The 17,500-nt window shown below is 37.6% G+C and overlaps 2 protein-coding genes across 14 annotated transcripts in view; one reads left to right on the top strand and one right to left on the bottom strand.

The window, feature by feature from the left end:
- The window catches only part of LOC144957910 (uncharacterized), a 318,367-nt gene that overhangs the window by 183,285 nt on the left and 117,582 nt on the right, over positions 1-17,500 (top strand). The window lies entirely within an intron of this gene.
- Positions 1-17,500, bottom strand: part of LOC144958138 (uncharacterized) — an 84,996-nt gene that overhangs the window by 64,664 nt on the left and 2,832 nt on the right. For 4 of the 8 annotated variants that reach the window (XR_013642355.1, XM_078889875.1, XM_078889876.1 and 1 more), the window contains exons 2-3: positions 16,245-16,856; positions 3,490-3,565 (exon numbers count right to left, since the gene is read on the bottom strand). Coding sequence is in view for 5 of the 8 variants with exons in the window: in XM_078889875.1 (XP_078746001.1) it covers positions 3,490-3,565; positions 16,245-16,250 (82 nt within the window). In the remaining 3 variants the exon portion in view is untranslated. The remainder of the gene's footprint in view (positions 1-3,489; positions 3,566-16,244; positions 16,857-17,500) is intronic. The other 4 variants (XR_013642357.1, XR_013642358.1, XM_078889878.1 and 1 more) reach the window with 1 other exon arrangement.

Raw genomic sequence — 17,500 nt, 5'->3', positions numbered from 1 at the left:
CCCCCTCTCTCTCTCTCTCTCTCTCTCTCTCTCTCTCTCTCTCTTTCTTTCTCTCTCTCTCCTCCTCCTCAATTCATCGGTACGAGTGAAAGGCCATTTCGTATTGTGTGGGTGGTTTTAATGGGTTTCTGTGAAGTAAGAAGTTTTTGTCGTTTTTGAATAGAAAATATTTATCTTTGTGTCAGGGTTAAAGTCAGGGATTACAAAACTATATTTTGTTATTATTTCTTTTTGTGTTCGTGTGTGTGTGTTCGTGTGTGTGTGTTTGTGTGTGTGTTTGTTTGTGTGTGTGTGTTGTGCGTGCGCGCGTATGTGTGTGTACGTGTGTCTGTGTGATTATATTTGTCGAAGCATTGAAATTATGCAATATTTACGGTAATTGACATGTAGCTTTTACATTTCAGATAAAGGTAAACATGCATAAATTGATTCATATCTTATACCGTCTAGAGTTCTAAATTTTGTTCGATTTGTTTTGTTTTCCAAGTGTTGAAGGTGTTAATTAAATTTTGAACGATCCTTCAGGGCCAGGAAGCCCACGGAGCCGGAGTTTATACTGGTGCCTATAGTGTGAAATGGACAACAGCAATAGCTTGCTACCCTATGGATAGGGCGCTAGCCTATCGCAAAGTATTTTCCGTCAGATCTAACAGATCCAGCTACCCAATCACTGATGGGTGGCAAGGGGTTCCAAAAACAATATGTAAAAAAAAAAAACCGATTCGACTTCACCCGGAATCTATGACAGTTATTTTACGTATGAAGCCAGTCAGAGATAACGTACCAACATGCAAAACCATATGGAACCTAAACGTTTATAGTTTGTTGGGGGTTTTGGGGGTTTTTGGGTTTGTTTTTTTTCATTTAAGGCAACAGAAATCGAGATATCTTCAGTATCATGGAACAGGTGGCTTTGATGGGTAATATGTCATCCAAATGAATACGAGTGTTTGCCATATAGTAGCGTCTCCGAGACCACTGGTGTTTCGGATCAGTGTAAAAGTTTAACTTTCTTTATAGGCCAATAAATAAGCAGACAAAAAATAACACTTTTGTCCGATTGGAACTTGATCCGACCTTTCGGGTGTCACATAGAGGTCAAACAATGTGAAATTATGGGTAAATTCAGAACTCCCATAATATCAAGAATTTGATAACTTGCAAATAACCCAAAAAATTTAATAGGATCTAAATATATCACCCAATAAATGTTTATACAAGATAATCAACATCTTCTTTTTGGTAACACAATTGAAAAACAATGAACTTCCATAATTGTGCTGTAAAAGTTGTGTCTATGAATGGGAGAGATCTATATTCAGGTTTTTGTCCAACAGTTATCAATCACATGATTTGTTTCGGTCCAACGATTGGATATTTCTTAACAAATGTAAACACGCTGCTTTGTTTATGAAAGTTATTTAAAAAGTGTAAAGTTGAACAAACTATGTGGGTCACTTTGAGCACATATTCCAATGTGACCAATGACCTCGAGTAATATAAATCATCCCCATTGTTTCCTTTCCTGTTAGGGGACAATCGCATTCCCCTAACACATTAAAAGTATTGTTCAATAATTACGTGTTTAATAAGGCAAGAAAGGGTTTTCCAATGGGAATAATTAATATTATTTTGTCGCCAATCAAGGATATGTTTACGCAGCCAATGAATTCACTTAATATTGACCTCGATTTAATTATCATGATGAATAGTTACACGAAAAAAGCAATAGGAAATTGATTTATTTATGTAATTACATTCATACCGGCGTGCATTTATTTGCAGGTCTGATAACCGAATTCATTACGCGTTCGTTGTTGTAATGGAAATTTCATAAAAATGACACAAAATATTGTCCATTGCAACAATGTAAGGCACATAATGATTTTCGGGTGTCAGACCTGCATATATGTACACGTCGATTCATACACATTAAGAATTAAACAAACCAACACGCAAACAAATCATTGAAGACCTAAAAGAAGAAGAAACCCAGAAATAAAGAAAGAAAAAAAGACGGTGAGATTTAGTGAGGAAAAAATGGTGAAAAATATTTGCAAAGCGATAAAGTAAGTGTCAGTAAAAAGGGATTGCATCCCAGATTTATACATATTGAACTTTTCAAGTGTTTAATTGGAAATCAAAAATATGTCTTTAACTTCAAAAGAATGTAGAGCAAAAGTTTTGACGATGCAACAATTAGATTCTTCCCGTCCCTACCATGTGGACGTACACTGGAAAAAAAAACAACACACATAAAAATTTTGGTCAGAAAACTGGTCCTTCATATATCGATCAATCAAAATAAAATTCACAAACCTGGGACTTCGTGAAGACCCAGATTTGATTTTTTTTTTCCCAAACTGGGGGTCGATCGATCCATATCTGACCAAAATTTTAAACATGAGTTGGGTTTTTTTTTTTTTTCAAGAGTACGGCAAACAAAGTACGTAAACCGCATTGATATTTCTCAATACTATCAAGTCTCAATGATAGGTGATAAATTATAAAGAAAACGTGCAAAAAAAGCTGTGTTTTAGAATTGGTAAACTTGCCATCAATTGGCTTTGAAATCATTCGTGCGTATTACATAACAACGCTTGTGGTTAGTATTGTGAAGTTTTCAAGTTGTGCTTTATAATGTGTAGTTTGATTGGCCAGTCTCAAGAAAAATTATCTTTCTTGTGATTAAAGTAGCCAAAGAAATTATAAATAATTAGATAAACCATAATAGCTCTCAATCTGCTAACTTGGGTTTTCTTGGTTTGGGTATTTCTAAACGTGTAAGAGAAATAATCTAGACTTGAAGAACATTAGAAGCAAAAAAACGTCTATAGAGTAACTCGTGATTCCATTCATAATTGATAGATAAAGTCAACATTGCTTAAAGTCAACAAATCATCCTGGTCTGGCGGTGTTTGATTTATCAGGATTCCACTGTATAATTGGGTGATTTGTACGCATACGTTAAAAATTGAATTCATTAGACTTGATTTTAGTTATAATTTCTTAAAGTGATAAAAAAATCACATTTCTGGTAATTTTAATTTTCAAATCTCTTTTTATTACAGTAATCGCTGGATTCTAGCACGCTCACGATAAAAGCCAAAAAGCGTGCTTGAATCCGAGGGCGCTGAAATCCAATACGGCTTATTTATTATATTATAGATAAAATTCATTCACCCAGCTCAAGCGTGCCATACTGCAAAGCGTGCTGAAATATCGGCGTGCTGGCATCCAGAGAGTACTGTATGAAGTTGCTTTTGAAGAGTGACAATAATATTGTTTTATCTCAGTCTTTTGCATACGGCAGTACACCTTATTAAAGTGGTACACCCGTTTTAAACATTGGTAGACCCTGGAGTGTACAATACACCCAGTTGAAAAGCAAAGCTACACATTACTTATTGAATTGGTAACCTAAAGAAGAGCGCCATTCTACAACTGCTATAAACTACTCAACTACGACTACAAAATGAATCGCCATACCCAAGAGAGTTCCAACGTGGGTTCTGGGTGACTTGTGAAGCTCCCACAGTTTCCTGACTAGAAAGTCGTCTTTAGTCTGAAGAAAGCCACGGGTTAATCATAATAATAGGAAGGTAACGATTACGGTCCCAACTTTTCAACGATCTACGAACGGCGAGGAAGAACACGAAGTTCTGTCCTCCGAGTCTTTAGCTTAGGATAGATCTTTGTTTTCTTTCTCATCGTTCGTCAATCGTTGTAGGTTGAGAACGTAATCGATGACTTACTAATATCATCTATGCTTCCTGATTAATTATAGGACAAGCAGCTAGAATAGAATTATACCATTAATTTATGACCTTCATCAAGTAAGATAAGATTAGACTATAGATTAATATGGCAGAAGATGTTCAACGTAGTCTTATTACATGCACAATTAAAGATTTAATGTATTAAACTTCAAGTTAGGTTAGGCGAGACTATAGATTTATATATCATAAGATGTTCAACACAATCTTTTCACACACTCACAATCTAAGGTTTAATGTTGTAAATTTCAGATGAGATTTGGCGAGACAATAGATTAAGATAGACGATGTTCAACATAGTCTTTTTACGTGCCTAATTAAAGGTTTAATGTTGTAAACTTCAAGCAAGGTTCGAAGATTGAGAATATAGATTGATAAATTAAAAGATATTCAACGTGCACAAAAAAAAGATAATGAATTCCTCTTTAGGTCAAGATATTTATTGTGGTGCCAAAGTTATGTCAAAGCAATAACATGCTTCTTTCCTTTCTTAAATTGGTCGCCCTCTTACGTGCGTACTGCATCATGACGCCGAGAGGCAGCTTCCAATTGAGAAAACAACGCTCGGTGTCCATCTTGTATTTTATATCTATTATGTCGTACCGTCAAATGGGGTAACTTCGCCTTAAGGGGAAACTTTGCCTCTTTAATTTTGGACAAATTAGATTATAATATTTAGTTTTGTGGTCATTTTTTCCGTTGATGAAAAGTTCAGTCATTTAACCAGGATAATAACTTTTACAAATCTGAGATGACTCAAAATGCTCCAAATTGACAGAGGCAAAGTTACCCCTCAAGGCGAAGTTATCCCAGTTGACGGTACTCTTAAACAGATAAAAAACCAACATGTATTTAAAATTTCGGCCTGAAAACTCGTCCTTCCATCAATCAATTAAAATCACTCTAATCGTGTCAAAATCTCTCAAACCTGAGACTTCGCGAAGTCGGAGGTTGGAGAATGAGACACAAGATGAGAATCGATCGGTATTTGAAGGACGAGTTTTCTGGCCAAAATTTTAAATATATGTGTTTTTTTTTGTTTTTTTTTGTTTTGTTTTTTTTGTGTGTTTTTTTTTTTGGGGGGGGGGGGGGGGGGGGGGGGAGGGGTTCAGAGTACGGTGGTATTGGCGAGACATGACATCAGAGATGACAATGACTTGTCTTTTTCATGTTTTCTTCTTTTCTTCTTCTGGTGTGGTGTGCTGTGACAACAGTTTTCAAAGACATTGCCTTCGTTGACTTAGGCGCAAATTATTTTGGTTCGAGTTTTGGTGGAAACATTTAATCCTGTTGAGTTTATAATTTATTGCATGTTTTTGTGGGGGGGTTTTTTAGGGTGGGGGGGGGGCGGGAGGTTGTTTGTTTTGTTAATGGTTTGTTGGGTTTTTTTGGTTGGGGAGGGGGGTGGGGGGTTGCCGCGCAAAACGATATTTTTGTACATACTAACATTCTTACAATATTCACCATTGCCATGTATCCAGGTACTCATTCACACCTGAGACGATTGTGTCAAGTGCCATACCCATGGACACAACCTCGGGACCTGATTTTTTCAAGATCACTGTCACCCATCCGACTCCTTTTGTCCACCCAGCAGTGATTGGGTAGCTGGGTCTATTAGATCTGATGGAAAGTACTTTGCCATATCCAAAGGGTAGCAATTGCTATTGTCTGTTTGTCGCTGTATAAACCGGGATAAACTCCGGCTCCATGGGCCTCATGCCTCTGAACAACTACGTTTTTTGTATTGCACAATATCCACTTACTGTGCTAAAAGCGCTTTGTATAAGATCTCACAACAGTAGCACATATTGACATGTAGGAGTAATATGACACCTGCAAAACGCTCTTAACATCTTTTTTTTTTCGACAGTGGCAAATCATTTTCCGACTAGGTACTCATTTTACACCTGAATATGATGAGAAAATGCGAATTAAGAGCCTTTCCCACGACTCAACTTTGCGCCTAGCACTCCAGCTGGCAGGACTTGAACTCAGAACCTACAGGTCACTAGCCGAGTGTCACACTAACCACTAGATAGACCACAAAGCCACACAGTAGACAGCCTCTTAATGAAAGCGGCAATGGACACACCTACCCACATGTCTGTTGCTATAATAAATACCTCAAAATAAAATACATTCTATGCTACTTCATTTCAGAATATATGCATAACTCTGCTTGTAACTATTTTTAACCAGGTTAGTCGCATTTGTCTCCCCTGTTTCCCATTAACCTCTCCACTGTGAAAACAAACATGTTATCAGCACCGAGTGTCATGGCGGTTACCTCGCCTGACGACCAGGGGACGCCATGGTTGCTAATGTAAACAAGGGATCAATTCAAACAGTCGCTCGAATGCTAATCAATTGAGGACTCGCGAGATTACAAAGTAGTAGGTATTAACACACAAACGGTTTGTTAATGAAATGACAACCACGTACTACCACGTACAAGGTCTCCTTATATTACAATTGATAATCCCATGCAAAAACTACTTTCGCTATACTATCAATCTGTGTAGTATCAGTGTGTTATTGTTACCGAGGTGAAGACATAATGTGTACATAAAAATAAAACGTTGAGTTCCTTAAATGATACAAATTAGGGAAGTACAAGTTGACTGTTATGCGCCCTTTTTTGCTGACTCTGCTAATACAAGGACACACTTGTGTTCAATGAGAAAATGTATGGAAACTGCCCTATTCAAGCCAGGTCTTCAATCATTGTCACCCATATGGTCACTGACCATTTTCAACTTTGCTCGACTTTGTTACAAGTCCAGGCATGATTGCTTAGTCGCCTTGTCACATAACCACTTTCCTTATTTTTCATTAATATTTTAACTAGCTAATTGCTTTTATTCCTCAGGTAGGCTCAGTCGATCCTTTGCGACAAGGACCCCCAGCCCCCGTTCTTGGTTCCACAAATGGGAGAACCTTACCCTTCGTGAAACTAAAACCTGTTTTAGATTGATTGTCGCCATGGAACTTCTGCCACTCGGCGGCCTGTACGAGCATTGGTCTACTAATACGATCTTCAACGTACCCCCTCTTCCGTGCCATCATAAGGCGGGATCATTTCACTAACATATTGTCGTTCTGCCAAATTTGTAACAATGTAATCCAACTGCCCGGAGACGAGTCAAATTTCGACCCCAATTTCAAGATTCGCCCCTTCGTCACTCCCTCCTCAACGTATTTTTTGCCCCGGGAAGAAACATCGCAAGAGGCCATGATCGCCCGGCGCTGGGCTTTATTGTTCCGCGCATACAACCCAGACATGCATCAGTTCAGCATTAAGGTTTTCGAACTTTGCGACAGTGGATATTGCCAGAACTTTGAACTTTGAATCTTGCACCAGCAAACAAGAGTGCTCATCTCATGGAGCCACATCCGATGTTGTGTAACGTCTCGTCTCACCCTACACTGGATGTGGCCACACTCCCCACCCTACACTGGATGTGGCCACACTCCCCACCCTACACTGGATGTGGCCACACTCCCCACCCTACACTGGATGTGGCCACACTCCCCACCCTACACTGGATGTGGCCACACTCCCCACCCTACACTGGATGTGGCCACACTCCCCACCCTACACTGGATGTGGCCACACTCCCCACCCTACACTGGATGTGGCCACACTCCCCACACAGACAACTGTTATACCAGTTCCAGGCGTCTTCATTCACCCGAGAGCCAGTGCTAATCTTGCTTGCGAGGCCATGCGCAACAGAACTTATGGCCTCCCGAAGGACATGATCCCCAAGCTTAAGAAGACGGACACCACTACAACTCACGCACTGACCAGAGGAACCCTCAACCTGCTTCACTTTTATGATAAGCGCGAGGACAATGGTCCATGATGACACGCGGGTCCATGGGCGTGGCTATATTGGTTGATTTAGTGCTTGGCACCGCATCCATCTTTTAAAAATGGATTAGAGCATCTAAAGAAAAAAATAATAAAACTGAGAATTGCTATATAATATCGCCTTTTATTTATTTGAGGAAGTCTCTTCTTTAATTTTTTATCTTTCTTTTGTATTTACAAATATAGCATGTTTTTAAAGTAATTTTCTTTTTATTCTGGCACCACCCTATAATGGAAGCATGCCTCGCCACTGCTCGGGTCGCTACATGAAAATCCAACTAGTTGACCAAGGAACCCATCATCGTCAAGTTGAAGGCAATCCATGATTCATGGGTGCTGTGGACCGTAGTGACGAGATGATTTCCTACAATGCCTTTAGTAGAAGAACCCTCAAGTGATCCAAGAAAGGCTTTTTTCACGCTAGCGTCCTGAGTGCAACAATTTTTCAGAAGGCATCTTCAACAATAAAGAAGCTCTGCCATGCTATCTTATCTTTAAGAGAGACCTTGTTCTTCAACTTGTATGATGGACTCCAATCCCATAAAAGATTAACGCGGGTGACAACCGCAGCACTTCGGTTTACAGCTCACCACTTCTGCTCGACCATCAAGCCAAAGGAAGGATTGAAAAATCAAGTACCCTCGGAGTGTCCGTTTTGTTTGTCTGAGCCCAACAAGAGAAAGCATACACGAACAGAATGCGTGCCATTTTAAATGTCGACTTACATATGGAGCCCTGTTCTGAGGTGTACCACATACTAAAATTCTATAAGCGCGGGCTGAAGATTAATCGTCAAGATGACAACCGTGCACGTCCTTCCTAGGCTATAGATAGAATGAAATTGACGTCACTCGGGTCTTTGTTATTGTTTTTTCCATCCGCGTTTATGAGTAATTCTCACTTAACTGTAATAATTAAAGTTCATGGTTACACAGAGTTTGGTGTAATGGTTCGTTACACTTCCGGATAGCAATGTTGTGAGCTTCTAAGCCAAGCGCATACTATCTATATCCGTCCTTTTTTGAAGGGCAAAAGTAACAGTCCGTGGAAGAGCTGTATAGCTGCATGAGATTCTTATTATCAGTCCTTTTCGTACAACCACAACAGCCCCTTTCAAGGGCTCAAGTAGCCGAGCAGCTTGGGGTCCTTTCAATAACAGTCCTTTTAAGGACTACCATTAAATAGCTCTTTTTCTATAACCTTCACCCTTCAAAAGGCTATAATAATAATTGGGGACAACGTGGCTCAGGGGTACGGTCTTTGCTTCCTACCCGAAAAGTACAGAGTTCGATCATCCGCCGCTTCGCTGTGTGGCCTTGAACAAGTCACCTCGCCCTAGCTAAAATTGCGGCGCTGCATTGCGCTGACGCCTGAGTTATTCCAGTCTTCCCTTGGAATAGACCCTATAGACAAATTTCCCCACGGGATGAATAAAGGGAATTTTATTTCATTTTTATTTTTATTTTATTTATCTTTTTTTTATAACATCAGCCAAAGGGTTAATATGATACGTAGTCTTTTGAACTGAAAGAAGAGTGGTTGCTCCAAGGCAGAATTGCCCGTTTGCGATTGTATCAGTCTGTAGACAACAGAGCATCTGGAGGAGGTCAAGGTCACCGGGATGCTCAGCTATCTATAGAGTCTTGACTATTGCAATTATTGTTCACAGGCCATCTGTTTTGAATGATTGTTTTTGTTTGTTTGTGTTTTTGGTGTGTGTTTTTTTTTTTGGTTGGTTTTATATTGGCCTTTGATTTTTATTTTGTTCTTGAGTGCTGCTCTTGTTGTTGTTGTTGTTGTTGTCGTTGTTGTTGTTGTTGCTGCTGTTGTTGTTGTTGTTGTTGTTGTTGTTGTTGTTGTTGTAGTTGTTGTTTTGTCTGTTTATTGTATTTTTTGTTGGGTTTTATTTTTGTTGTTTTTTTGTTTTTTTTTGTTTTTTTTTTGGTTTTTGGTTTGTTTTTTTCCAAAAAATAATTGAAGTTGAAAATTATATTTACATATTCCCTCCGAATACGTCCAATTATATTTAAGTAGTTCTGGTTGCTTTGTATTTTGTATTCTAGGATTTTAGTAAATTTTATTTATTTGCTTATTTAGTTGTTTATTTATTTATTTATTTATTTATTTATTAGTCGCTTAATTTGCTAGTTATTGAGATAGTGAGTGAGTCGTCTATTTACTCATTTATTACATTTCCTTTTTGCTTTGTTTTGCTTTTATTTAAAGCAATATAATAACCTGTCCAGAATACGAAAATATTTGATGTATGTTTGAGTTACAACTCGTTTACGAGTCATTCGGGGATTTACGTAATACAATAAAACTTTTAAGCTAGACTTTATTGAATAGAGATTGACAGCTTTTAAGCGTGGATTAAAGTACGATAAATTAGCACGTCTCCTTTAATCCACCGGGATCATGATAGTATTGTAAACACATAAAAACACATTATTGTGTGTGTTGGTATTTATTACATATCATGTGATAAGCATGCCTTGAATTTAAGCCATGATGATAATAATAATAATAATAATAATAATAATAATAATAATAATAATAATAATAATAATAATAATAATAATAATAATAATAATAATAATAATAAAAAGCATATTTCTATAGCGTCTTTCGTCGAAACCTCAAAGCGCTTGATAAAAGGAACATTAACTGATTTAATGTCAATGTACTTTAAATATCACGGATTTGCATCAGCTTTATTCTTTAAATCGGTTTTTAAAAGATTAACTTAAAAAATGGAGTTGTTCAGTTTTTGTTGAGTACCGTTTTCATTAGATGTCTTGGTTTAGAGATCCACTAGCTTTACTCAGGGCTATCTGATCCACGAGCTAATTCTGCAAATCTCTTTTTTATTTTTTTTTTTTTTCATTTTAAGGGGAGTTCCATGATCTCATCATATGACTACTACAATTTTTTTTAGATTTTATATAGCGCAATATCCACTAATCGTGCTCACAGCGCTTTACAAAGGGTACCTGGGTAACAGCAACACGTTAGGCGATAATACAATTAATTTTTTCGACAGAGACAACGCTGTTAACGGCCAGGTACTCATTTTACACCTGAGTACAGTGAGAGAATGTGAGTAAAGAGCCTTTTCCAAGGACTCAACTATGCACCGAGCGAGACTCGAACCCAGGACCTTCCGATCCGAAAGCGAGTGTCATACCACTATATCACATAGCCGCACAATGGTACAAGACGTAGAATACCGTTCTTTCCGTTTGTAAAAATAGTGTCAAGATTGTCATGCGCAGAGCCATATCCAACTCAAGTGGAGTACAGGATATTAAGCTTTTGATGTTTACCTTAGTTGCCCCTTTATTCTCTATAAAAACACTTGAAGGGCTTTCCAACTCTTGTTATTGTAGAGGTTGCTATGATAAAATTAGTCATCTCAATGATGATGGCTAATTTATAACTTATGAAATTCACTAGATTATTTTTTTTATTTATTTTTTTTTTTTGTTGTTGAAAAGTTGAATTAGTTTAAAACAGTCTCATTTTAGAATGTACGATTGCCAGATTTTTTTGGTTATTTCTCGCCATTGCGTACAAAACGAATTTTGTAATACAAAAGGGTAAGAATGCTCTTTATATAAGAACAAATATAAGATAGATTTTCATGCATATATGTGACTCCTCGTCTCAAAACGGTATTAAGTCGGGATGATTAAGACGCTGAAAATGGAAATTGTAGCCAGAAATATCATGCTTATGTTGAGCTTATACGCTTTATAGAGGAGCAGGAATATCATATTTAACTGTGCTAAATACCAACGTACACAGCTAAGAAGGGTACTGGACATCAAATACCCAAAAAAGATCTCAAATGAATCACTCTATAAGATCACAAAAGAAAGACCAATCTCCCTTGACATTTTACAACAACGATGGCAACTTTTCGGTCACATACTACGCAGGGACAAAAACATACCAGCTAACCAAGCCATGTCGGGATACTTCCAAAAACACGGGAACCTTTTCAGAGGAAGACCGATCACAACACTCCCTGTGATCCTAAACAAAAACCTCACAACACTTGGACAAAGCATTAGTCTCATAACGGCAGGGGACCTTGAAAATCTGAGAACCCTAGCAGAGGACCGGCAATATTGGAGACACCTCACACAGGAAATACTGGAAACAGCCAAGGCGACCCGATCTTTCGGTCGAGACGCGAAAGGCATCTAAGTCAGTAAGTCAGTAAGTCAATACCAACGTTTCATATTTTTGACCAGTTTAACTATAATTTGACTTTTTGGCATCTGGTCCATCCCGACATATGATGACATAATACCGTTTTGAGACGAGGGGTCACATATTTACATTTTGAATGAATTTCACTAGTGCGGGTTTGTTTTTTGTTTTTTTTTAACCAAATGCACAAAGTCGTCAATTAAATACTCTGACGACTCGAACAACCATAACACTAAAAGCAACGATTCCTATGTCTGCTATTTTATATGTATCGCAATAATCAACGTCACACTTTGGGTTTTTTAATTAAGCTTTTATATCGCGCAATATCCACTAAACGTGCTCAAAGCGCTTTAGAGGGGGTCCCTGGCCAACAGCAACAATTAACATTTAGGACGAGATTGAAATGACGCCTGTTAAGCGATAATACTTTCTTTTTTTTTTTTTTGTTTCGCACAAAGACAAAGCTGTTAACGGCCAGTTACTCATTTTACACCTGAGTACGGTGAGAGAATGTGAATAAAGAGCCTTCTCCAAGGACTCAACTATGCGCCGAGCGAAGCTTGAGCCTAGGCCCTTCCGATCCGAAAGCGAGTGTCTTACCACTAGACCACATAGCCGTACAACCTCACATCAACCTCACACTTAGACACTAAGAACGCTTCAATTCGTGGATCGATTATTGCATTTGGAATACGAGCGAATAAGTATAATATTACAATGAATGTTTGCTAAAAATTATCGATTAATTTTGAATTGGAAAGAGGAAAAATTATGTTTGTAACACAGATCCTAGTTTGTTAGTTCAGGAAAAAAAAAGAGTTGCTTCCTTTGACACGGTGAAATCACCGTGATGATGATTGTCATCCGGTTTGCTTTTGGCGTTTGTTAAATTTGAAACTCATTTTTGAACACACACACACACACACACGTGTGTGTGTGTGTGTGTGTGTGTGTGTGTGTGTGTGTGTTTATGTAGACACATGTTATAAACATAATGTGAGGTTATAAATAAGGTTTATTTAGATTGTTTGCATTGCCAAAGTTTAACACTGATTCTCATGAAATAAAAATTGTGTCTTTCCTCCTGATAATTTAATTGAATTTGTATTTTTGTAGTTTGTTTGTTTTTGTTTTTTTTTATTATTATTTCCGCATGAAAATATATGCTTCAGATGAATCATAATTTTCTATAGATTTCTTTATCCAGTCACAGTTTTAAAAGGATGGCTTTTTGTTTTGTATTCCGCCCTGTCGTATTTCTTTTCTTCAAGACCAAAGGTGGGGGGGGGGGGGCGGTGAGGTTGAAGAGTGGTTCAGGCGTTGCACTTTACCCGAAAGGTCGTGAGTTCGAGTCCCGCTTCAGGCATTTTCGTTTTTTTTTCTTCCTAGAGCAAGATTATTAAGCGTAAACTTGCTCACTTTAGACAAAATTGGTGATCCCTGTTGACATCAGACGTTTGTTTAATGTTTCATCTATCTATATTCCTTCACGGGATGATGCCTAGACGACGGCGTCTAACAAAGATACCATTTTTAAACAATGAACGGTCGTTTTGTTGTAGAGAGCCTGTCTGTTGGAGAAACGTATGGGCTACGATGTAGAGGAAATGGGTTCTTCTACTTCCTGCATGTCTGCAAACTACCTGGGGTGTATTGTCGCAGACTTTGGTGCGCCTGTTGATGTTTAGAGTGGCACAGGAGCGATTCTGTCTCTGAACCGTCGCAGGCAGGCTGTTCCAAATTCTAATCGTTGATGGATACAACAACTGCTCATTGCATTCAACTCTTGAGCGTGGAATTTGGAATCTGTAATCGTGTCCTCTGATTTTTCCCCTTGTTGTTGCATGTTCAAGGTCGTGAGGTTTGTCCATTTCATAAGCAAAATGCTAGTACTAGTCCGTATTAATAGGATCTGATTAATTTGCATACCCTTTCTCTTACTCTCGTTAGTGGACTTAACCACGGCACACAAGGCTTGGTTCCTTCATACGAGAAAGGGTAAGGTGTGCTTGGCGGTCAGTAAAGAAATAATTCGTGTTCAAAGCCACTTACTGTCTATGACAAATATAAATAAAAATCTATTATCTAACTTTTATTATTGCTGTTTAGAAAAATAGTTAAGCTCTCTCTCTCTCTCTCTCTCTCTCTCTCTCTCTCTCTCTCTCTCTCGCTCGCTCTCTCTCACTCTCTATCACTCTCTCTCTCTCTCTCTCTCTCTATATATATATATATATATATATATATATATATATATATATATATATATATATATAAATTACACATCATTCTAAAAGCGCTCTCATACTTATTCTAACGTACAAGACAGGCTTCAGCCCGAAATTCACATATTTGCAGGTCTAATAACCGCAGGCAATTTTTGATATATTCTATATTGATATATCATTGTTCCAATGGGCAATATTCTGCGTTGGTTTGAGACCATCACCATCACCATTACAATAAATGAGCCCATGACAATGCGGGTTATCAGGCCTGAAAATAAGTACACGTCGCTTCAGCCCTGGGTAGTAAAGTTATATAATAATAAATAGCACACCATTCTCGCAGTGATTTTCGTCCCATCTGGGTTACAGTCAACCAACCACTGAATTTTGAGGATTTTTGGACTTTTCATACGAGTCCTTGCATACCGTGAAAAAGAAAAAAAAAAAAAAAAAAAAAAGACACGTATTTAAAATTTTGGCCAAAAATACAATCCTTCAAATATCGATTGATTAAAATGACCCTGATCTTGACAAAAACTCTCAAACCTGAGTCTTCGTAAAGTCCCATGTTTTGGGACTTCGTTAAGTTCCATGTTTTGGGACTTCGTAAAGTCCCAGGTTTTGGGACTTCGTAGAGTCCCAGGTTTTGGGACTTCGTAAAGACCCAGGTTTTGGGACTTCGTAAAGTCCCAGGTTTTGGGACTTCGTAAAGTCTCAGGTTTAAGAGTTTCTGCCAAGATGAGGGTCATTTTAATCAATCGATATATGAAGGATGAATTTTTTGACCAAATTTCTAAACAGCTTTTGTTGTTTTGTTTTTTCTCAGATACTACAGAATTATTCTTATCATTTGTGACCCACCGTCTCAATTCGGTTTTACTTCGGTCTGAGTCAAATATAAAATAGGTAAATCTAAACTTAACATAAGCAAATGTGTGGTGATCTGGCAAAACCCGTCAGATGTCGGAAAAATTCGAATCCCAGATAATTTCATGTTTCAATAGAGGCACTACTTCTGGACAAAATGCAGTTTGAATTTTGTAATTATCTCAATTAGGGCCGAAGTCATTCATATTTAAAGGGAGGGGTCAAAATGTTTAAAATGGAGAAAATCGCATTTGAAGACAAGTCATTCATCTTTGTGCCGCTTTTATAGAGCTCAGAAAAAAAATATTTAATTAAATTATTTATAAGCTTCAAATTGTAAAATCCTTTCGTGAGAATGTAGTTGGACGGAAAATTAAAACGATGAAGTGAGAAAACAAAAATCATGCAGATAACGATTTTTCACCTTTATTTGCTCGTATTTCAAAATTAGCTTGAGCGACATTCGACGCCATTGATTATTTTATTATTATTGATAAATCACTTTGTATTCTTCATATCAATGACTATATAGAATACAATCCGAAATCAAGCCGTTAGCCTTGTAACGTAATGTTATAGAGAAGAAACGAATTTGACCTCACTCAGATCTTTAATTTGTTTTTAGCCAGTCATTTTTATGATCTAGTTCTCACTAAATTCGGTCAATCAGATTTTTAACGTAGAAACCAAGCTGATAATATAGATAGTAAGCGCTTGGCTAAAAAGCTCACAACACTGCTCTCTGGAAGTATAACGGACCAACATATAAAACTATGTGTAACATTAATCGTTTATAGTCCGGTTAATACAGTTTAGTGAGAATTACTCACAAACATGGATGGCAAAAAAAACAATAAACAAAGAACTGAGTCCCGTCATCTTCGTTCTATCTATATCGTTTTGAGACGGCGGGTCACGTTTATACATGAAAACCCTGAGTACTTAGGTCTCCTTTCTACCTTTAAGTTATACATTTGGTGCCATACATTGGTAGGTATGCATTGCACTCAACGAAGTAAATATATTTATACCCATATCTTCAACTCATAAGAAATAGGTACCTACCTTATAAAATTCCCGATGAAAAGCCCATGCATTGTTGACCATTTAAATCTATGGTTTATTTATTTCATTTACTTTTACAGTATTTTAAAGTTGGTTATTCAAAGGATATAGGCCTAGGTACTACATACTACTTATAATAAGGCATCAACATTTAAAAGCTCAAAGCGCAAAAATTTAAACTAAAAGAATACAGAAAATAATTTTGCAACTTACGGCCATTTTCAAAATCAAACTTTGGCTCTGTTGTCTCTTTTAGCGTATCGTATTCCAAATTGGTGCTGTTGTATCCTCGTGGGTCCCGGCACGTCAAAGAATTGGAAAGATACTTGTCATAAATGTTTGTTTTCTCCGGAATTGCACTACTGTAATTCAAAGCTTGGGCGACAGACATCGTTGTTTGAATGGCCTACTTGCTACATATAGTATAGACTTCAAGACAAGGCTGTGTCCGATCCGACCGTATATACACACGACAGAACCACACACTCAAAGATACAATTTAGATTAAAGATAGTATGTATTTAATCTCAACTTTTCAAAAGAGTCAAGAGTAACTTCCCCTTGGGATAATCCGACCAATCACAGTAAATATGTTCTTGATTGATGGCGTGTATAGCAACGGTACCTGTTATCGATAGCAGGTTGTGTCGTGTGATTATGAATAAGTTAGAAGGGGGGAATGAGACATTTATGGTTATGTCTGACCCTGTCGATTGTGTAGTGTTGAGTTATGTGGATATCAAATGTGTTGTTTGCTCCTGTCGTTGCTGCTGTTGTTGTTGTTGTTGCAGTTACCTGCTGCTGTTAACAGTTTTTATTTGAAACCTGTGGAGACAATGAAACAGCTGTAACTTGATAATGCTTCTTAAATATGAATGAATAAATAAACGAATATTACAGATTAAATAAGAACAGCAAATAACTCATTTAATAAAACGAATATATAAGCGAAGAGATTAAACATTGAAGGATAAATAACTAATAATAGATTGATAAATAATGAATCCCGTTAATTCGACGTGTGCCTATTTACAGGTCTCTTAACCCAAATGATTATGGGCTCCTTGTAATGGAAATAACATCAAACCAACGTAAAAATAACTGCCCACTACAACAATAATAAATCAAGCCCATAATACGCTTCAACAGTCGTAACGTCACTTCCCTAGTAATGACGCATGGTAACTTAGTAACTGGCTCTAAACTATAGGAACAATGACGGACGCCCTTATGAAATATTTCTCTGACGAGCATAAAAGCGTATCCAGAGGGGGAAAAAAACATTATAAATCTGATCATGTTTCGACTTTTACACATTCTGATCACAAGACATATGAAAAGTTATCGCCAGCATGAAGAATAAAAAAGAACCGCTTTTCTTTGTTTAGAACCACGGTGGCCGCCGTTGCTGGGCGACGTGACATCAGACTACTGAATCCAATTGCAAATATGTGCACAACACCGTAAGT

The sequence above is a fragment of the Berghia stephanieae genome, chromosome 12, assembly GCF_034508935.2.
Source record: "Berghia stephanieae isolate SIO BIC M18660-M18661 chromosome 12, UCSD_Bste_1.3, whole genome shotgun sequence".
Classification (NCBI taxonomy): Eukaryota; Metazoa; Mollusca; class Gastropoda; order Nudibranchia; family Aeolidiidae; genus Berghia; species Berghia stephanieae.
Note: the sequence above shows the minus strand (reverse complement) of the source record. Positions and strands in the feature narration are given on the sequence as shown.